At 41.2% G+C, this 23,281-nt stretch overlaps 1 protein-coding gene across 4 annotated transcripts in view; it reads left to right on the forward strand.

The window, feature by feature from the left end:
- The window catches only part of ECT2L (epithelial cell transforming 2 like), an 82,846-nt gene extending 60,881 nt beyond the window's left edge, over positions 1–21,965 (forward strand). For all 4 annotated transcript variants that reach the window (XM_069598521.1, XM_069598522.1, XM_069598524.1 and 1 more), the window contains 9 exons: positions 2,843–2,929; positions 6,623–6,837; positions 7,762–7,909; positions 9,911–9,984; positions 10,084–10,240; positions 10,856–10,921; positions 14,002–14,090; positions 19,555–19,727; positions 21,051–21,965. In XM_069598521.1, coding sequence (XP_069454622.1) covers positions 2,843–2,929; positions 6,623–6,837; positions 7,762–7,909; positions 9,911–9,984; positions 10,084–10,240; positions 10,856–10,921; positions 14,002–14,090; positions 19,555–19,727; positions 21,051–21,178 — 1,137 coding nt within the window. In that variant the 3' untranslated portion in view covers positions 21,179–21,965. The remainder of the gene's footprint in view (positions 1–2,842; positions 2,930–6,622; positions 6,838–7,761; positions 7,910–9,910; positions 9,985–10,083; positions 10,241–10,855; positions 10,922–14,001; positions 14,091–19,554; positions 19,728–21,050) is intronic.
- The last annotated feature ends 1,316 nt before the right edge of the window (positions 21,966–23,281 follow it).

A 23,281-nucleotide genomic window follows, 5' to 3' on the forward strand; every position in this document is an offset into this window, starting at 1 on the left:
ATTCGGATAAAATGGAGGTGAGTTTCTCCACACCTTGGAGTTTATTTTTAAAAGTGTAGATATTCATCCAGAAGAGCACACAGACTCTCAGCCATGGGAGTAGAAAGTAATGCCTTCTTCTGAGACAACTGTTTTATAGATTGTTCCACAAGGGTTTGTGTAAGAGGATTAGTCTGCCAAATCCAGAACCAAATACACATACATATATACATATAGCTGGAGAAGGCAATGGCACCCCACTCCAGTACTCTTGCCTGGAAAATCCCATGGACTGAGGAGCCTGGTGGGCTGCAATCTATGGGGTTGCTAGGAGTCGGACGTGACTGAGCGGCTTCACTTTCACTTTTCACTTTCATGCATTGGAGAAGGAAATGGCAACCCACTCCAGTGTTCTTGCCTGGAGAATCCCAGGGACAGGGGAGCCTGTTGGGCTGCTGTCTATGGGGTCGCACAGAGTCAGACACGACTGAAGTGACTTGGCAGCAGCAGCAGCATATACATATAGGTAGACAGCTCACTCTATAAATCTATCATCTTGCTGCTCAGTCAGTAGTACAGTAGTAACTCCTGGCCTTGATATGCCTGCAGTGTTTACACTGATGCTATAGAACCATGGTGATAGGTCACAGCCAGAATCATAGTTGTTCTTCAGCACTATCATTGTCACAACTACTGCATGCATGCTCAGTCGCTCAGTCGTGTCCAACTCTTTGCGACCCCATGGACGGTAGCCTGCTAGGCTCCTCTGTCCATACGATTTCCCAGGCAAGAGTACTGGAGTAGGTTGCCATTTCCTTCTCCAGGGGATCTTCTGGACCCAGGGATAGGACCACATCTCCTGTGTTTCCTGCACTGGCAGGTGGATTTTTTTTTTTTTTTTTTTACTACTGAGCCACCTCGGAAGCCTCACAACTCTTTCTGGACCCTAATTCAGGTAGTCAAGTGTTTTCTGGGAGAAAGCACCAGCAATAAGTAGGATGTTAGCAATAACTAAGATCCTAGAGGAAAATTCCGAATATATGATCCAAAGTGTCCCTTACAGGCCATGGAGAGAGTCAAGGCAAAGGCCCATTGACTCAAAATAATTGTTTTCTTAAAAGTTTGCTACTCTGTTACTTCCTTTGAGTTCATCCTTCAGAATGAATAACAAATGGCATCTTAACCTAAGAACAGGTCCTAAAAATCCTAATAATTAGATAATATAAAATGAGAGAACATGTTGTTTTTAGGTTCAAACACAATTACTATGTCAAATTGACTTGCTATCCACAAAGAAAAATTTACAGTTAAGAAATAGCTGTAGCTGGAATTCCCTGGTAGTTCAATGGTTTAAAAATTCTTAAAAAGCTGTTGCTGAGCCAGAGGTGAAAAAAAGCCTAGTCTGAGTAAGCAGGTTCTGAGATAGCCAGGGTGGTCCAGGAGTCCACTGCTGAGCTTCAGTGGCTGAGCACTCATGGGAGCCTGTCCAAAGGGATGATACCCCAGGTAAGGGGCCTCCGTCATCTGTGGAATCCACAGTTCGAATCTGTATGGCTTGGGTTCTCTTAACCTCCAGTCAAGCAGGCTGAGTTTCATTTTCATTTTATACCTGCACCCACGTCTACCTACACAATTGCAGTGTCACTGCTGACTGGTTGAAGTTATCATTTCTCTACATGAATGATCAGCATTATTACATATTTTGAAAGAAGACAATCTTCCAAGCATAGAAATTTTGAATTATTTTGTCAAAATTCAAAGTAGATTCCCTCCGACCTGGCATAAATATACATACTGGAGTAGGAAATGACAACCCACTGTAGTATGCTTGTCTGGAAAATTCCATGGAAAGAGGAGCCTGGCAGGCTCAAGTTCATGGGGTCACAGAAAGTTGGACCTGACTGAGCATACACGCACACAAGTATAAATATATGCCAGACTGGTGTGGGTCAGCCCCAAATGGGAAAGGACATGGTGAAAAGACTATGTGGAGCAGCCATGAAGTGCTCAGGGGCCTGCAGGCCCGGGAGAAACTGGCTAGCTGCGTGTGCTTCTGGGCCCAGGGGTCTTACACAAAGGCTTCAGGCAGCCATGAGGCATGTCTGCAGGTACAAAAGAAAAGTGTGTTTTTTTCTGAGTAGAGTAAGACAAAAAGAGTCTTGGTTATAAATTGGTGTTTTTCTTCTAGTCTCACTCCTACATATCAAGGGGTTGCCATGGATAGTTTTATCTTTGACTCGGAAGGGCAGCAGTAGTGACCATTAATCATCATTAGCTTTCAACACAAACGTGGGGCCATTGTTCCATTTCTCGGGTGGACCCTGGGATGCTGCCGGGAAGGTGGAAGGGGGTCTATTTTTTAATGTGATAATTTATATGGAAGCCACAAGAAAACAAGGCAAAGTGAGGAAAGAATAAGCCATATTTAAATGTGGAAACAGATCTAGAAATGGCATGTGAATTTCTTCATGTCACTTTTTCATTAGGTGAAAAAAGAGGTGAATTTTACAAAGTATTGTGAACTTTTCTTCTAGCATCTTGAAAGTAAGGTAACTTATTTGGCACTGCTGCCAGAATTCAGGCAGAGACCTATGTCCCAGGCACGTGTGAGGAGCTGCTCCCAGGGAAAACAGAAACTGCACTGAATTTAGTTTCTTAACACAGTTCCTAGGAAGCAAAAAGTTATTATTTTTTAAAACATAAAATTTAATTTTGTTGAGTGCTTAACTTATATGTCTAGAGAACATTGTGATTAGGGCCAAAGGCAGAGCTACTGAGATCCACCTGTGGGCTTAGCACTGGCTGGGCATTTAGATATCCCAGGACCTGCCTCCAAATAATCAAGTCTGCATTTAATCCTCAGGAAAGAGATGTTATAGAAGATAACCCTCAGGACACAAAACCAAGTCTCAGCAAAAATGATCCAAATTTTGAGTTGCTGGTTAAGCTGGTAAGCCAACTATTCTGGTTTGTTCTTTCTCTTTTCTTGAGAGTTTCTCTTAGGGAGGGGGGAAACCCCCAAATATAACTGGAGGAGATCCAGCCAGCAGTTTTTTTCTTTGAGTAAGTCCTGATCTAAAAAGAAGTTGAGCCAACGGGATGGACATGAAACATCTTGGCAACAACAGTCATCTCTGTGCTACTCCATGCTTTTCTAATAGGACGCTAGATAGGCATTTAAAAAAATGGTCCGTGGACACGAAGGTTCACAGTTTCTAACCGACCCATCAACTGTTGATTGAGTGTAATCAACCAATCACAGTTTCTAACAGACTCATCATCAGCTACGGTCTGATTTCAAATGTTGAGTACAATCAATATAACCTTTAGGGCTGTCTTTCAAAGGGTAGTGAGTGGAGGAGGTGTGGACCGGCAGAGGCTTGGTCCTGTGCTGCCGGTTAACACACAGCGCATGCGTGCCGTCTAGCATTTCTACAGCACACATTCACTTTTACTGTCATATTTTAGCCTCAGAATTCTGAAACCCGCATTTTGTAGAAGAGGAAGTTCAAGTCAGAAAACTTAAATGATTTCCTTAAGGTCAAGAAACAGGCAGAGAGAAAAGTTTGAATCCTGCAGAAGGGCGCTCATCCCTGGGCTCTTTCCCAACCACGCAACAGCCGGGACCAGTCTGCCTACAGTGGGTGGTGCCTACAGTCCGCCTACAGTGGACAGTGTCCCTGTGGACCTCGGCGGCTGCGGGCTCGCTCAGCCCCACGGCATCCCAGGAACCACCCAGGAAGAGAGGGTTTACAAAGAAACAAATATGGCAGTATCTCCGCTGACCATTGGTGATAATACTGCATAATGGTTTTGTTACCCAAACACAACTCTATGTGCTCAACGTACAGTGAGGCCAAACATGCCAAAATGTGGGAGTTTGGAGCAGAGAAAAGTTAATTGCAGAGCCAGGCAAGAGACAGGTGGCTCAGGCCTTAAAAACCCCAAACTCCCTGAAAGCTCTCAGCAAAGTGCTTTTCTAGGAAAGGAGGGGGAGTGTGGTTAGTCCTTGCAGACTTCCCTGTATCAGAGCCTTTGTTCTTGAGGTCCGGTCATGGTCAGGTAATGATGTTCCTATAAATTCTACCAAACAAACATTATCCTTTGTTCTGACAGGAAAGGGCCAGGTCCCAAGGTACAACTTTCACCCTCCGTGCTCTGGTCTTGGCTGACAGGAGGCAGATTTCAATTGGTGGCTCCTTCAGGGCCAGGTCCCCAGACCCTGCCCAGCCGTCATCACTGACAGAGCCAGGCACCCAACCCGACTGGCCCGCCCTCAGGCTCCTCAGGCCGCCCAAATTGCAGGGAGAGGTTCTGGAGACTACCTACGTCCCAGGCAGATGGCCACTGCCATCAGGTCACAGAGGTGGGGATGGGGGAGAAGCTCACCACTGCCTCAAGGCCTGGGGCTCGGCCAATGGGCCGCCTTGGCAAGAGCCCCAGAGCCCTGCAGAACAGAGTCCCTGCTGGCCCAAGGCTGGGTGAGCTAGAGAGCCCAGGGAAAAAGCTGAGATCCACCTCTTACCTCACTGTGCACCAGAAGACCACCACTCGGCTGACGGTTGCTCCAACCAACGGAAGCTTACTGACGGTTGGTTGTTTGTGGGAGGGGCCACTGTGGCACCAACCAATGGCTGAGCAGGAATGCTAACGGTCTCTCAGTAGCTGTTGCCTGGTAACAGGGTGGGGTGGGGAGGGTGGCTAGGGTCGGGTGCGAGTGGGGTTAATGGGTCACAGCATTGGCCCCGTGCTAAGAGCTATACTGGGCGGTGCTCTATTATAGTTTCAAGATAACAGCGGGAGTTTAACAACTGAAACTTTAAATCAAAATCGTTATAAATATTAGATAACTCCAGTATTTTAAAGATGGGGAAATAGATGGGGAAACAGTGGAAACAGTGTCAAACTTTATTTTGGGGGGCTCCAAAATCACTGCCCATGGTGACTGCAGCCATGAAATTAAAAGACGCTTGCTTCTTGAAAGAAACGTTATGATCAACCTAGACAGCATATTAAAAAGCAGAGACATTACTTTGCCAAGAGAGGTCCGTCTAGTCAAGGCTATGGTTTTTCCAGTGGTCATGGATGGATCTGAGAGCTGGACTGTGAAGAAAGCTGAGTGCCGAAGAATTGATGCTTTTGAACTGTGGTGTTGGACAAGACTCTTGAGAGTACCTTGGACTGCAGGGAGATCCAACCAGTCCATTCTAAAGGAGATCAGTCCTGGGTTTTCATTGGAAGGACTGATGCTAAAGCTGAAACTCCAGTACTTTGGCCACCTCATGTGAAGAGTTGACTCATTGGGAAAGACTCTGATGCTGGGAGGGAGAAGGGGACGACAGAGGATGAGATGTCTAGATGGTATCACCGACTTGATGGACATGAGTTTGAGTAAACTCCGGGAGATGGTGAGGGACAGGGAGGCCTGGCGTGCTGTGATACATGGGGTCGCAAAGAGTCGGACACGACTGAGCGACTGAACTGAACTGAACTGAACTGAACTAGGCTTTATATACAATAGGCATATGTTTGAAAGATTAAAACTAACCAAGAACAGTGTTTATAGTATTTCAAACAGAATGAGTGTTCTGATTCTTCTCTTAAATTATTTTCACATTTTAATTTTAGCTCATGAAATTATAGTTGACATTTCAGATGAAGATCACATGGCATTAAACATTAGTATTGTCTTATTTTATTTGAGGCAGTGTGGGGCTGGAGGGGAAAGAGGAAATTGTGTTCTAAGAGTTTTAATTGTCCTAGGTACAAATACAAGGCCATTAGATTTTTAAAATTTGAATATTGTGATTGTTTTCTATTGTAAAAATACTAATTTTACAACTTCAAAAGTATAAATAGAAGGGAAAGAATCCTAATTCCAGTAAGGAAAATTAATTTCTCCAATCATAAACATAGCACTCAATATCAGGGTGTGGGATTTCTTTACACCAGGGCATGGCTTTTCCCTCAGGATTGCTAAAACAGAACTTTGATATATAGAAAGCATGGAACATCGGGAAACCTAACTACCCAGGAGAGACAGTGGTTTTCCCTAAACACAGAAAGAAGAACATGATTTTGGCATTTCATAATACACAGCGGGAAATAACCATTGAATTATTTGATAATGAGAGGTCTAGCTCATTTCAGTCTTGTTTACATGATAATCAATAAAATGCTACTGGGGGAAAAAAAAATAGGAAAGCAATGCACAACCCAAAGGCTTTCTCACCATCACCTCTGTAAGGGCAGAATTCTGCCTTCGCATCATTGTAGAGCCAACACCTAGCACATGACGCTAGATATCTATTTGGATGGATAGACGGATAAAAGTAAATTCTCAACCTGCACCTTCTCAAGATACAAGAGTCCAAGGCCCATCTCTACTATGGCATCAGGCTGGCCATTGTGAGGGACAGTTTGATGATGGGGTCAAGCAGTGGTCAGCAGAGTCCTCCATATTCCCTTATCAAGCTTCCCTTCAGCCCTGTGTATCACGAATCAGAAAGGTGCCCTCAGAGTGACCACCTGACTGCTCAGTACTTTCATTTCTCTGTCTCCTTTGACTGTCAGGCCTTTTGATGATGGAAGCCTGAAATGAGTCATTACACTTTCCTTCTGAGTTCTTTATGCTTTGCCACAGGAGAGAAAACTCCAGCTGGATTCAGCCGAAAAGCGAACCAGAGTCATCAGGGAACTCTTACAGAGCGAGAGAAGATATGTGCAGATGCTGGAAATTGTGAGAGATGTTTATGTGAGGCCACTGAGAGCGGCGCTGTCATCAAACAGAGCCATCCTGAGTGCTGCAAACATCCAGATCATGTTCTCTGATATTCTGCAGATCTTATGTCTCAACAGGTAAATTCTGAATAGCTATATTTTGAAATATTCATTGTGGTATGGGAGGAACACACACTTGCTTCAAAAAGTTATACAGAGGCTCAGTCATTCTCTGCCCTTTTGGGGGACACTGCCTGATCACCTCACAGAAAAGAGATGATTCTCGACACTGGGCTGCAAACAGTAGTGATGATTCCTGGGGTGTATCCCTGCCTGGACTCAGAGCTATAGGTCAAGGAGTGGAGTTCAGTGCCTGGGGATTCTATATTCATTATGCTATTTATGCAAAAGACAATGGGAAGGGGAGCTATTCATAGTCATCAGTGTTTGGCTGATCAGTGGGAAAGGAACAGGAGGCTGTAATGGGACTAAGTCACTAGAATACTTTGCTTAGAGAACCAGAGGCTGGGGATTAGTGTAATAACAGTATATGTATATGGAAGTGTTGAGAGAGAAAATTGATCATTTGCACTGAATAAAGTAAGACAAACTGAGCTTGTGTTTTTCTGCCAGTAAGTCTTTAGATAACCTAGAACAAGTTCCTTAGCTTCGGGGACCCCAGATTCTATAAAAGGAACTAGTGTGCTTCCAGTTTTGAAATTCTGTGATGGCTGAAGAATAACCTTTGATCCAAGGGAAATGGGCTTAGTGATGGTGATGGCATTCAGCCATTGAAGTGAGTTAAGCACTCTGTTCTGAGGACTGTAAGAAACTGTCCCCAGGCAAAGGGGAGAGGGAACAGTCAGGGCAGCCTCTCCAGGCCAGCGTGGGATCCTGACTCAGCCCCCAAGTCAACCTACTTCCTCCCTTTCCAGCTCTGTGTCAAGGCGAAAGGATCTGACAAAAGCCCCTCCCTGAATGACTGAGCACACATTTATTTTTTGTACGTTTATAGGCTGTCATTGGTCAATATTTCACAGCCATGCTTTTCTCATGTTGCAGGCGGTTTCTAGATGACCTGAGAGACAGAGTACAGGAGTGGGGCCCCGCTCACGGTGTGGGAGAAATATTCATCAAGTTTGGAAGCCAGCTGAACACGTATACCAATTTCTTCAACAATTACCCTGTGGTTCTAAAAACTATTGAGAAGGTAACAGATTGAGGGACCATCCAGGCATTTATTAGACCTTCTGAACTTGCGAGGACTAGAAGGATTAGAATTCGTAGGAAAGACTTTTCTATCCTTGGCTTCCAGATCTCCTCCTCTGGTTTACCGTGAGCTCTTTGAGGATGAGGGCGCTGATTTACTTAGTTTTGATCACTACAGGCTGGCATAGTGTTTGACCCAGCAGTGCCTAGGAACTGGTTGTGGGACTGAGCTAGTCCTCATGCAAATTTCCAGACTCCCACCTGCCCCAGTTACTCTGGGGCTTGGTTATAGGAACACAGTTCACAGTTAGGCAGAAGCAAAACTGTGAACCTGCTTTCACACTGCCTCTACAGCCCGTGTGGTGAGTCCAGCTCTCTCATGGAGAAAAGGAATTCATAATCATGTGTGGAATAATGACACTCAATGTGTGAAATCTCACAATAAAATAAGGAATCCCTTTGTTTTGTATTCCCCAGCAAGTGTGTTTTAAACAGTTGTCTTTGTTGTGACAATGTGTATGTAATCTGAGCAGGACTATGCAGCTCTCATCCGTGCAGCTCTCATCTGTGCCCCTTGCTGCTCTCATTGGGATCTCCTTTGATGACAATAAGATAACTCTTTCCCGTCATGAGGAAGGGGGCCTGACAAAACGCAAAGGCAGGATCAAGGAATTCAAATCAGGGACCAAGTCGGCGCTTTCCCCTCCTCAGTTTGCATCAAAAGGGCAGCAGGAGGGGCACCTTGGGATGTGGTGGTGCCCTCTGCCCTGTTCCTGTGTCCACTTTGGCCCTGCCCACCTGTCTGCCCTGAGGCCCTGAAGAAAAGGCCTGGGGCTGGGAGGTCTCTGAACACTTCCTGACCTCAGACATCTCCCTTTGTCGTCTTCTTCCTGCTCCACCCGGGGAGCTTAAGCTCTGCTGCGCAACTCAATTATGTGAAAGTTGCATAAATAAAGCAGTGTCACAGAACTGACCTTTAAGACAAGAATTGGAGCAAGGCATCACATGTTATAATAGCAGACTGGTGCAAGCAATTTTATAGTTATGGATAATGATGTATCTATTTCACTAGCATAGGGGTGCATATAAGTAAGTACTCAGTAAATGTTAGCTATTAATATTATTGAAATCAGTGACTATTTGATTTCTAGAAATTAGAAATACTGGCATCTGAGAAAAATGCGGTGACTTCCTGGGGGCTGTAATGGTGATGAATAATGCATTTTAAAATAGATTTTAAGTACAAAGGAGCACCTTAATGTTATTGTGGAAAACATGCTTAACAGCAGAATTACACACCAATCCCTACACTTAACACTTACTATGTGGCAGGCACTCTATAGATAGGATTTCCGCCCCCTCCCCAGCCCCTCACCGAGTTAGCTAAGACATCCATGAGTAAACTGAGGCTCACAGAAGTTAGGTAAGCTTGACAAAGTCACACAGAATTAGATAAAATTAAAATAGAATTCTAATCCTGGCCTGCTGCTGCTAAGTCGCTTCAGTCGTGTCCGACTCTATGCAACCCCATAGGCGGCAGCCCACCAGGCTCCCCTGTCCCTGGGATTCTCCAGGCAAGAACACTGGAATGGGTTGCCATTTCCTTCTCCAATGCATGAAAGTGAAAAGTGAAAGTGAAGTTGCTCAGTCGTGTCTGACTCTTAGCAACCCCATGGACTGCGGCCCACCAGGCTCCTCCGTCCATGAGATTTTCCAGGCAAGAGTGCTGGAGTAGGGTGCCATTGCCAGGCCTACCTGCATGCAAAGTCCATTTCCGTTTTTCTATACCGATTAAGTTCAATGACTAGGGTTAATTTATGGTATAATTAATACACTATACTTAGAATATCAGGAAGCACCTCTAGTATTAATAGTACTGTGATTAGGTGTAGATGTTGCCCTTTTGCTTTGAGTGCTTCACAGATTATGCTTGTCTGGTAGAATAGAAGCAACACTTCACAACTGTTTTACAGAATTTTGACAATATAACTCTCACTTTTAGTGCAGAGAAATGATACCAGCATTCCGAGCTTTCCTGAAGAGGCATGATAAGACCATTGTTACCAACATGCTGAGGTAAGCCCTGAGGGAGAGCACAGCTAGGTCACCCCAACGACTGGCGTTTTGTGGCCTCAGAAAGGGGCCAGAGCCCCCTTTTCTCTGTGCCTCCTACAGTCTTCCGGAGCTGCTTTTGTACCCATCCCGGAGGTTTGAAGAATATATTCATCTTCTCTATGCTCTGAGGCTTCACACTCCGGCAGAACATATTGACCGTGGAAACTTGACCATTGCAATTGACCAAATCAAAAATTACAAAGGCTACATAGATCAGGTTGGTTGCTGGTAAGAGTCTGTGTCCTTTAAAAATGTTATAATGCTTTTGTGATACTCAGACTCAAAGATTCCAAAATCCCTTAGCCTCTTGGGGTTCTCTTCAAACTTTTTCATCCTTTTAATGCTAAATCATTGTATTCAGTGATACTGAGCACTGAGAGCCTTTATTCTAAACCAAATAATGTTTTCAGATATCTCTTTAAGTACACTTATACAGATTTTTTTAAAAAGAGCAAACCTCTTTGTTTCTGAAAGTACTTCTTATGTATTAATCAACTTTCCTGCCTAAGAAAGTACAGCAATCACAATTATCCTCTGCAAGATTTGATCATCTTGGAGTATAGGACTACCATTCTGAACATGTCACTGTGATGGGCACACAGCCTAGGAGTCTGGGCTGAATGGAAACAATAACACAGTACACCCAGAAAAAAACTTTTTGAACAGAGTCTTGCCACTTGTCTCTTTGTTTTAAAACGCTGGGTACAGGAAATTTAGATTCTTATGATAGTTTATGCAAATACCACAACGTTATCAAGTGCCATATTTTAATCTATTTTTATGTATAAAAACATCACAATTTCAGTTTGCCTAAAATCACTTTCTTTTCTAGATGAAGCGGAACATCAGTATGAAAGATCACCTGTTAGACATACAGAGACTCATCTGGGGGTGCCCTGTACGTATTCTAATGCACTTGCTACATCTCATGCTCAAAAAGGAGACATAGAGATTCTGATTCAGCTAACATCTGTTGAGAGCCTGTTGTGTGCCAGGTGCTGCCAAGCTCTTATATTCCACATCCTTGTTATCTGTAAGGATGCTAGATGAGAAGAGGCACAAGTGGGCTTGACCCCATCCCACGATTTCTCTGTAGTCTTAGCACCTTGCTTGGTAGTACAGAGCTCATGACCCCCTTTGAGGAACGGGACCGTATCTTTATTGTTTTCTGTCTCCCTGCACATAATATCTGGCCCAGGATTCTGCCCACTGAGGACATCTGTAAAAATCCTAGAAGTCCTCTGTTGGTTATCTGTTACCTATGGAATATCATCTGACTCATTCTACTTTCCTTCTCACTGCCTTTCAGTTCAGTTCAGTCACTCAGTCGTGTCCGACTGTTTGAGACCCCATGAACCACAGCACACAGGGCCTCCCTGTCCATCACCAACTCCCAGAATGCACCCAAACCCATGTCCATCGAATCGTTGATGCCATCCAACCATCTCATCCTCTGTCGTCCCCTTCTCCTCCTGCCCTCAATCTTTCCCTGCATCAGGGTCTTTTCAAATGAGTCAGCTCTTCGCATCAGGTGGCCAAAGTATTGGAGTTTCAGCTCCAACATCAGGCCCTCCAATGAACACCCAGGATTGATCTCCTTAAGGATGGATGGGTTCTATCTCCTTGCAGTCCAGGGGACTCTCAAGAATCTTCTCCAACACCACAGTTCAAAAGCATCAATTCTTCAGCGCTCAGCCTTCTTTATAGTCCAACTCTCACATCCATCCATGACCTCTGGAAAAACCATAGCCTTGACTAGACGAACGTTTGTTGGCAAAGTAATGTCTCTGCTTTTTAATATGCTGTCTAGGTTGGTCATAACTTTCCTTCCAAGGAGTAAGCGTCTTTTAATTTCGTGGCTGCAGTCACAATTTGCAGTGATTTTGGAGCCTAGAAAAATGAAGCCAGCCACTGTGTCCACTGTTTCCCCATCTATTTGCCATGAAGTGATGGGACCAGATGCCATGATCTTAGTTTTCTGAATGTTGAGATTTAAGCCAACTTTTTCACTCTCCTCTTTTACTTTCATCAAGAGGCTCTTTAGTTCTTCTTCACTTTCTGCCATAAGGGTTGTGTCATCTGCGTATCTGAGGTTATTGATATTTCTCCTGGCAATCTTGATTCCAGCTTGTGCTTCCTCCAGCCCAGCATTTCTCATGATGTACTCTGCATATAAGTTAAATAAGCAGGTTGACAATATATAGCCTTGACGTACTCCTTTTCCTATTTGGAACCAGCCTGTTGTTCCATGTCCAGCTCTAACTGTTGCTTCCTGACCTGCATACAGGTTTCTCAAGAGGCAGGTCAGGTGGTCTGGTATTCCCACCTCTTTCAGAATTTTCCACAGTTTATTGTGATCCACACAGTCAAAGGCTTTGGCATAGTCAATAAAGCAGAAATAGATGTTTTTCTGGAATTCTCTTGCTTTTTCAATGATCCAGTGGATGTTGGCAATTTGATCTCTGGTTCATCTGCCTTTTCTAAAACCAGCTTGAACATTGGGAAGTTCATGGTTCACATATTGCTGAAGCCTGGCTTGGAGAATTTTGAGCATTACTTTACTAGCATGTGAGATGAGTGCAATTGTGCGGTAGTTTGGTCATTCTTTGGCATTGCCTTTCTTTGGGATTAGAATGAAAACTGACCTTTTCCAGTCCTGTGGCCACTGCTGAGTTTTCCAAATTTGCTGGCATATTGAGTGCAGCACTTTCACAGCACCGTCAAATCCTGAAAGGATTTGAAATAGCTCAACCGGAATTTCATCACCTCCACTAGCTTTGTTCGTAGTGATGCTTCCTAAGGCCCACTTGACTTCACATTCCAGGATGTCTAGCTTTAGGTGAGTGATCACACCATCGTGATTATCTGGGTTGTGAAGATCTTTTTTGTACAGTTCCTCTGTGTTTTCTTGCCACCTCGTCTTAATATTTTCTGCTTCTGTTAGGTCCCTAACATTTCTGTCCTTTATTGAGCCCATCTTTGCATGAAATGTTCCCTTGAATTTTTCTTGAAGAGATCTCGAGTCTTTCCCATTCTCCTGTTTTCCTTGATTTCTTTGCACTGATCGCTGAGGAAGGCTTCCTTATCTCTCCTTGCTATTCTTTGGATGATCAAACCACACAGACATACTCACAATTCTCTAATAATGTCAGCCTCTCCTTACACATTTGTGTTTTGCTCATGGTCTGCCCTCTCAGAAATTGCCTTCTTTTTCTGCTCCACTGGATAAACTCCTATTCGTACTTTAAAGATCCAGTTCAAGTATCATCTGCCCTGAAAAGTTTCCTCCGACATCTCCAGGTCTGAGTTGCCCCTTCCTAGGTATTCTCAACACCCTGAACCTCCCTGTCACACTTTTTTACAGTCCTTTATCCACAAGATTGGGAGCTCCATCGGGTATGAACTAGTGTCTTCTAGTGTTCAGCATATGGCCAGAATTTAATATGTGAATTATATTGAATTAAAGTATCAATCGATTGTGTTTTTATTTGGCCAAATTGAGGAAGCAAAATGCAGTTGTTTAGGCCTAATTTAGATCTGTACATTTTGAAAGGGAAAGAGTAATGGGATTGACTGGATTACAGAAAATTGAAAATTCTTGGAACTCACAGTCCACAGAACTATATCTCTGGATCACTATATGCCCCAAGTGATCATCTCCATGGCTAGGTCAGTAAAAGAGCCTGAAATCTTAATTTGTAACATTTCATTCACTTCCTTTTCTTGATAGATCCCTTCTGACTCACCTACATTCCCACTTTATTTTTGGTAGTAGGAAAGCATTTATAATAAAAAAAAATAATTTCAATAGTTTTAAAAATTAGACAACTCCCTCTAGTTTTAAAAGCAATGCTTTTTTCACAACTGAACTGAGTTCTACTCAACACTTATATCTTTGGGGATATTATTCAGTAGTGAGACTTATTTTATAAAATATACATATATATATATATATTTCTAATTCTTTTTATTTCATAGACTCTATCAGAAGCAAACAGATATCTGATTAGGGTTCAAGATGTGGCCCAACTTCACTGCTGTGATGAGGACATAAGTTTCTATTTAAGGTAAATATTCAACTATCCTATGGCTATGCTACTGCTGCTAAGTCACTTCAGTCGTGTTCGACTTTATGCGACCCCATAGACAGCAGCCCACCAGGCTCGTCCGTTTCTGGGATTCTCCAAGCAAGAACAGTGGAGTGGGTTGCCTATGGCTATCAGTGTGTCTTAATTATCTTGTACCCAGAATCCAGAACAATGTCTGTCATATTGTAAATATACTATAAATCTTTGTGTTGATCTGAAAAGTTACACACACACCCCTCTGAGCTGAGGTAAGGTGTTTATCACCTTACTCACATTCCAGGCAGCTACTTCATAGAATGGAAGAAACTAAACTGTCATTGCCTGGGCCACTAACTCAAGACATGGGATTTCTGGTTTGGTCACTTTCCTACTGAGAGGAGAGCTGATGTGAGATATCACATGGATGATCTGCTCAATTCTAAGAAAGAGAAGACCAGTTAATTATCTGCAGTTAGTTACTGAGGTCAGCACTCGAAAGGTCTCACCGTAGGACCACCATTGTATTGAGGTCTCACATGTCTAGCTGGCACGGTGCTCACAGTAGTGTAAAAACTATTGTGATGTGAAGGTGCTAACATTTCCTTTTCTCCTTTAGAACAAGGATGGGCAAACTTTTTCTGTAAAGGGTCAGATGGTAAGTATTCTAGGTCTTTCTTGTCAAATGATATCTGTGGCAACTACCTAACTTTGCCATTGTAGCACAAAAGCAGCTACATAAATACAATACATGATGATTAATATGATCTTCATAAACAATACATGTATAGCTGTGTTCCAATAAAACTTTATTTACGAAAAGCAAGGAGTGGGGCCATCGTTTTTAAATTCTTGCTTTAGAAAACTCTTTGCCAATCTATGTTTTCAGTACTTATGGCAAGGATGGTAGCTCCACAAAAAGCAACCAAATGCAGAGGAATTAATTCCAATAAAAGAAATGAAAATCAGATTGCCTGTTATTTCAGTGAATATTTCACTGAATGTTTTCCAAAGGCCAGGGCAGGATTTGGGGTGGAGGAGACGTTGGAATAAACCAGTCCCTTCACCTCGATTTAACCAGTCCCTTAAATGAAAATCAAATCACACAACTGTCACTTTTCTCACCGTCACCGAGTTTTTCTCATTTTGGTGTTTTTGGTCAGGAACAATAGAAATGAGCTACAACAAGAGAAGGAAACTAGATATCAAGTCAGCAATTCTAAACACATCAGTGTAGTAGGACACATGCTACGGATTATTCCAGTTTTTTATTATTAATTTTACCTTCACATATTCATTCTCAGACACTCTTCCTTTATCTTTCTTTATCTAAGTCCATGTTTCTGACTGACAGAATTTGCTCTGGGGAGAGTAATTTTAGAGCTCGGAAACCTGGAGGCATTTGTCCCTCTGTAGATATAACCCACATAGTTTTGGATTAAGCTTTTATGTACCTTAGAACTTTGACATTTTCATGTGTGACTTTAAACATGCTGATTTTTAAAGCACTTTTGTTTACTTTTGTTCTCCTTCTAATGGGGTGTTGCCAAGTGCAAAAGTGGAGCCTCTAAGACCGGTGAACAGAGGCACAGCTTAAGATCACCAAACAGGGCCATCCACTGCTCAGATCCTGAGTCCTCTTGAGGACAAACATTACTAAACTACAGAGTATGTGTATTGTTCACTTTACTTTTAGCTTACCCAAAGGGTAAGGAAGTCATTGACCAGGAAACAGCACTAGGGGAGAGAAATATGCAGACTCCTCAGGGATACAGGACTCTGGCTCTGGATTGACTTTTATCCTGGCCACTGCCAAAAGCCACTATGATCCACTAGTCAGAATGTGGATGATGAGGACAAGGTGATAAACAGTTTTGACTCCTGGTGATAAACAGTTTTAGGTCAGCTCACAGAGGCTTCCCTCATGACTCAGACAGTAAAGAATCTGCTTGCAATGCTGGAGACCCAGATTTAATCCTTGGGTTGGGAAGATCCCCTGGAGAATGGAATGGCTACCTACTCCAGTATTCCTGCCTGGAAAATCCCATGGACAGAGGAGCCTGGCAGGCTACAGTCCATGGCGTTGCAGTCGGACACGACTGAGTGACTAACACTTAGCTCACAGAACCAATGACGTACTGTTATCTGTTCATGCCAAAGTTTATGCTCTGAAAATTACTTTTAAAGTTTTATGTATTTATGGAAGTTGGGTACTTTGTTTCTTGGCCTGGCTAACGTATTGATAGTGATTAAATAATGACAAAACACTTCTAGAATGGTGTTAAGAATTTAAACTATGTTTGGCGGAGTCATTGAGTCTATTTGTGAAAAAGCAAAGAAATCCTGCCCAGGTTCAAGGAAAACATTCTACCCGTGGAGTTGGGAGTTGGTTCTTCTGAATCTGAGCAGCAGCAGTTTTCTGAAAGTTGAGTAGGATCCAGAGTTTCCATTTCAGTTGTTCCATTATGTCAATGTGAAAGGCAAAATTATTTGTTTTTACATATGTAGAAGAATAAAGGTTTTTTAAAAAGGGTTCTGGTGTTTTTTGTCTTTGGATGAAACTTGTTGAAGCTCTTGGTGAGTATAAATGGCTTTGGGAAAGCTTTTTCCTAGGTAAAATTCATTTATATGTATTTTAAATATCACTTTCATAATCAGATTAAAATAATAAAACCTCTTTGTGCATTTATCTTTCCCTGCTCACGTCCTCAGGTTACAAGTGGCCTCAACTCCAAGTTCAATAAACGTGCATGCTCCTTCTCTCCTCTGGGCCATCCACCCACCCAGCCCAATTGGGTCATGCCGTTAGAATTCGCCTTTATTTAACTTACTTTTTCAATGCTATCCCTTCCAAAGGGAAAACCAAACATCTGTTTACCAAAGCAAACACTCCTTTCAAATCTACATCTTCAAAGCACCCTGGTAGGCACATTCCCTGGCCATTCAGATAGAAAGGCAAAGTTTTATTACAGCTTTTAAACATTTTTCTCAAATGATATGATTCTTATCAGTAATAAGAGTACAAATATTGCCAAAGAAGTGTCACAAACATGGGTGGAATTCTTTTGCCTAACGTGGCCACTCAGCACATACAGCTCACCACATACCGATCTAAATGCACCCCCTTTCTTGCTTCCCCTTCCCTACTTCTATTTGTTCCCTATTCTCAGAATAACCTATTAACTTAATCTGGAACATTATTTCTTGCAAACTGCCAGTAAATATGAAGCACCCCACTCCTTCCATCCTAAATCATAACCACAGATATGGGAAGGAAATGTTTGAAAAAGGAAGGTGGCTCCAGTGGTTGGATGATCACTGCATTTCTCTCTCCACACACCTAACATGACCTGTACCCCCAACACTCTCCCAAGAGCTGAACCTGAAGCAAAGCACTCCTTAAAAATGTTTAAACCACTCCCTCTCCCAATCTAGTTTTTTGCCCACCTCATGGGCACAGGAGAAGGCAATGGCACCCCACTCCAGTACTCTTGCCTGGAAAATCCATGGGCAGAGGAGCCTGGTGGGCTGCAGTCCATGGGGTCACGAAGAGTCAGACATGACTGAGCGACTTCACCTTCACTTTTCGCTTGCATGCACTGAAGGGAATGGCAATCCACTCCAGTGTTCTTGCCTGGAGAATCCCAGGGACGGCAGAGCCCGGTGGGCTGCCGTCTATGGGGTCGCACAGTCGGACACGACTGAAGCGACTCAGCAGCAGCAGCAGCATGGGCACAGCTGTAATTAATGCACGACTTCAGTGCCTCAATACTCTCAAGTGTGGTTGGTGAATCAGCATCACCAGGGAGCTGCTAGAAACACAGAATCTCAGGCTAGTCTAGCTCTACTGAATTTTCATTTCAGTGAAAATCTCTGGGTAATTCAGATGCACAGTAAAGTTTGTACAAGTCAGAGCCATTATAATACAGAGTGGATTCTAAATGTGAATTATAGTAGCTTTTATGGGCAACAACCTGTCAGTCTTTGGTTAAAAATATATATACCATTTGGTCAATCAATCCTACTCTTGGATTATCTGACAGATATATCAGTGCATGTAAGGAGCCTGTTTATATGTAAGGAACTCGTTTTTTCAAACATTGCTCACAGTGGCAATAAGGAAAAAAACGAAGGAAACGAGGGAGGGAAGAAGAAAGAGACCTGAGCCTGCAAACAAAGAAACGCCCACTAAGTGAGGGAAGAGTTAGAAAAATGATGGTCCACCCATGCTATTATTTGGTCATTAAAAAGAACTTGAAGTGATTTCTATTGCTGAGAAAAGCAAGAAGGAGCCTGGAATAATACTTAAAACAAACTACCTGTAAATAGATGCATACGTAGGTACATATGTGACTACTTGAATGGGTTAAAAAAAAAAGGAAAGATTATATACTGTTTGGTAACTTGAGTAACATAGGCAGAGGGAGGAATGAGCCAAACAAAAAGTGAAAAAGAGCAGTACACGAAAACAACTGTCAGTATATGCTGATGTAACTGCATCACTTCTGTATGACTTTATCTGGATCTAACTCAACAATTTAAAAATTAAACACAGATGATGAAGATAAAAACTATGAATTCCTCTGAATAAACCAGTCAACTGAGTTGCTTGCTTAGAGTAACTTCCTGAGGGCTTCTTGATGCTTCTAGGAGAAAAACATTTTTGGGGGGCTATCCTCCAACAAAGTAACAAGCTTGCTGCACTTGGCCATTCCTGGTCCTGGACAGAGATTGAGGGCATGGGGTGAGGCTTTCCCAAGTTCCTCCCTAGTACATCATTTGATAACCCACACCAGAGCACAGTGAAATCTGCTAAACACTGTGATCTGGCTCCATCAGCGGAAAACCACAGAGAATACTAGATGGAGGTTGGGGACCAAAAAACGCCTACCATTGACCATGGGAGCAACCTCAGTAGAACTGAAGAGCTACTTAAATCCAACTTTTCATCAATTTCTCTCCAACTGATATTGGAAAATTCTCTATTTCCTACTTAGTAAATGCTTTTCTTTTGCCTGCTTTCTACTTAAGACACCGCACACCTGATTCTTGTGCTTCTCTCTAACCCAACCTGCTACCCTTAAAGATGAAACTAAACGAAAACATTCCCCGCAGATTGTCTAAGTACATCAAACACAAAATATCAATAAGGCTTTAACCTGACGTGTTATAACACTGGGAAAATTCAGTGTTCATTTTTGTCTACATCGACTGGATACTGTCCAATGTATAAGCTCAAATCATTCCACCAGGAACCCTGAGGCCCACCCACATGACTGGTCTGACAGACAGAGGGACTATTCACACCAGGAGAAAAATATACGGAGAACTTCAAAAACTCAGTCCAAAGGTCTGAGGTGGGGAAAAACTCTGATGATGAGCTTATCAACGCAAAGATGCTGAAGTGTGTAACAAAGCACGTATATGTGCATATGTAAAACTAAACTCTTTCTCTTTTTTAAACCAGGCTCTATGAACATACCTGTGATCTCAGTCTTTTCCTCTTCAATGATGCACTGCTCGTTTCTAGTCGGGGTACATCTCATACTCCATTTGAAAGGACTTCAAAATCAACCTACCAATTAATTGCATCAGTGGCACTTCATAGGTTAATCATAGAAGACATACCAGATTCCAAATGTATGTATTCTCTTCCTCCGAAGAGATCACACCTTTAAGAAGCTGTATTATATAAAACTCATTAGCTATTAAAATAGAAAAGCAGGAAGAGAACTGGAATTTGCATTTGCAAATAATTTCCCAAGTATTTTTAGAATTTCATTAATGTAAACTTTTCTCTACCTTTGAAATAGCAAAAGAAAGGAATGCTGGCATCGTCAGACACATACCCTACACATTAGGAAAACAGCTTTCCAAAGTCACAAAGGGAGACATAACCCTGTATCATTGCCAGGGAAGCTGGAGTTCTTAATCATTATTTTAAGTGGTTAACCACTATTTTAACTTCTATTGCTTGTAGATCTTACAATTTTTATCTATTACTTTTCCATTATACTAGGACTAAATGATTATTGCAGATTTGACTGTATTCTTCTGTAAATTTGCATTTACGAGTTCTCTAAAGGATGTATTTGCAAATGATGTTTAGTAACAAAACATTTAATTCATAATAATCTCAAAAGAAATAATCATTGTTACAAAATGAAATCCTACTTAAACCTACTGTACCTTTTAGTTTTTATCTTACACTCTACTTCCCAATCTTAAAAAAGATTTGTATCTCTTTTCCTGTATTTCTGTTAGGCCAGACAATCTGAATATAACACATTTTGTTCCAATATTTTTCACTGCACGTGAAGGTAGGACTTACGGGTAAAGCTAGAACCAAGATCTCAAGAGAAGGAACTAATCTAAAAAGAGCTGCTTTCCATTAGCTCTGGCTTCATTTAAAATCTGAGAAAAATTGAACACTAAATGTGAGAATAAATATTTTCACCTATTGAGAAATAAATATTTTCAAACTCAGGTAAGAAGGGTTATCCATAATGTGCATGACATGTCTCCTTCCATCTCCCCTTAATCAGCTGTGCTCTATATCAGAACATCATACTGTAAGCTAAAAGTGGGCATTCAGCTAAGTCATCACTGGCTTCATTCTGTCCTGGTGCTCATACCAGGGTGGCCAAGGTCCAGCTCTCAGCATCTCTTATCTACAATAATTCTTGTAAAGACCTTTACCGGTTCCAGTTCCTTCTGAAATTAAAGAATATCATATCATCTATTACTTTAAAAATAATTGCTAATTATCATTAAACAATTATAAAGATGTTTATTTTAGACTATATTTGAATTATTCAGTAATTCTAAACTGGATTTGTGTTTGAAACTTTAATTTTCAAAAAGTCTTCAAGATGAGTTGATCAACTCTTGAATTCTAAAACATTTTTTCCTTTTGACTGTTACCTACACAAATTAATTTATGTACTTCCAATATTTTTACAGTTATCAAGAATGCATTTATTCTTCAAGGTCCAAAACATGAATGGATTTGTGCAACAGAAGTTGAGGATGATAAATTTCTATGGTTGTCTGTACTCCAAAACGCCATCAAAAGTAGTATGGAAAAGTGAGTCTGGACTTCAAACACCAGGGGTGCCAATGTGCCCTGACAAAGACAGCATGTTGTTTTCTGTTCCAGAAGATTCAGTAAGAAGCAGAATAATGGTTCATCATGGATGATCGGTGGATGAACTAGGGGGATACATAAAGTTCCTCCTAACTTTTAAACTTTATCATCTATGCTCAATTAGGTGAAATGGTTAAGAAAAATTTGAATATAAAAATTTGAACCACTTTTGATAGTTTTCATGGACAGTATTATTTAATATGACTGACAAAACCTAAGACTGAGTAAGGATATTGAGTATTTAAAGATGTTTTCTGATCTAATGAAAAATAAAGTCATAATGAAAAGTATTTCTTAAATGATCAGTCTAGAGAAATGTCTTAATCTGTTGGTGATTTATCAACATCTTTTAACATTTCCATGAAATAGTTATGGATTTTAAAAATATGGAAATCTAAACAGTACTTTACTAAAAAACTGGTCCCATATAATCCAAAATATGAATGTATTTCTATAGAGAGCATTAAAAACATATCACTATAAAGCACTAAAATTTTCTGTAATTCTTAAGTGTTCTTTTGTTACAAAATTAAATTCTTAGACCATCCAAATTAAATGGTTTAAAAATTTGTTACACTGCTAAATTAGAAGGCTGTTTGGTAGAGGGTGAGGGGGTATGTTCTAAACAACAAAAACAAAACTTGCCTGTAATGGAATTTAGCTGAGTAAAAACTGAAGAAATTAAGACAATTCTATTTAAAGCAGAAAAAAATAAAAACAGGTATTGAGTAGTTGTCTGGGCCCTTAAATCTTTCATTTAATTATTTAATAAACTGAAGCTATCACCTGGTTAGCCACTTTGAAACTTTAGCTGATATATGCAGTAGTGATATTTTTACTCAGTTAATGGTAGATAACACTGTATTAATCCTGAAAGCTTTTGGCTGTCAGTTTCCTCTTTGCTTCAAATTCTCCTTTAAGGAAATGAAATCTACTAGTACAGTCTAGGATTGTGAAGTAGGCTATTTTAAACATTTTCTTTTTTTCTACAACAAAAATACAAATTCCTTCTAATTCTTAAAAATTTAAATTCTTGTTAAAAAATGTACAAAAGTTAAAATGTTTTTAATTAGTGTAAAATCACACTTCTGATTATGATAAAACCATGCAGCTTAACATCTGTCAGAATAAAACATTAAAGGAATATCTGCTGTTAGTCAGCAATAAATGTAAATCCACAAATGTGACCAAAATGGAAATACCATATAATACAAAACAAATCCCAAGACACTACATTATCCTGAATAGGACATACTTTAGAAACTCTCTGTTAATAGGAAAAGTCTCTCTCTATAGCAAAAGAATGGAGTGGAAATGGTAACCCACTCTAGTATTCTTGCCTGGAGAGTCTCGTGGACAGAGGGGCCTGACAGGCTACAGTCCACGGGGTCGCAAATAGCTGGACATGACTGAGGGACTAAACAACAAGAACATGGCAAAAGAATGAGTAACAAGAGAACTAAAGATAACCAGGAATCTTAAGGAATTTTCATTTATTATAATAGTGAATAATTAAGATCTTCAGAAGTTCTAGAACATGTTACTTGAAAACACTTCTAGAGACTGATGAGCATAAGCTTATAATTGCGAGTTTAGTGCATAAAACGTGCAAAAAGTGACGTCTGCAACTGGACAGTACTTTTGCGGCTTGCGGTGTCAACACTCTCCCTTTGCTTCTAGCAGACGATTTAAAAACGCCTATCTTCAGTTATTTCCTAGTTTTTCAGGACTGCTGAGGAATTAAAATCTCACACACAACAAAGTTTAAGTCACAGGTGATACTGATCAAATTTTTGTAAGGAAAACATAAAATCTGCCCCCTAAGCTGATGTGAAAAAGCCTGAAAGTGCCATGAGACTCTTGAAGAATGCTGATTATAGCAGAGCTTATGGTTAAAGTATGCCTTATCCAATACAGTTCTTTCAAATTAAAAATCAAATAGGAAATGCATTTTAAAGATTTTTGGATTCTTTAAGTATTAAGCCTAAAAGACAAATTGACAGTTTATTTAATTTTGTCTCCTTTTGAAAATATTTCTGAGTTTGTG

The sequence above is a fragment of the Ovis canadensis genome, chromosome 8 (genome assembly GCF_042477335.2).
Source record: "Ovis canadensis isolate MfBH-ARS-UI-01 breed Bighorn chromosome 8, ARS-UI_OviCan_v2, whole genome shotgun sequence".
Lineage (NCBI taxonomy): Eukaryota > Metazoa > Chordata > Mammalia > Artiodactyla > Bovidae > Ovis > Ovis canadensis.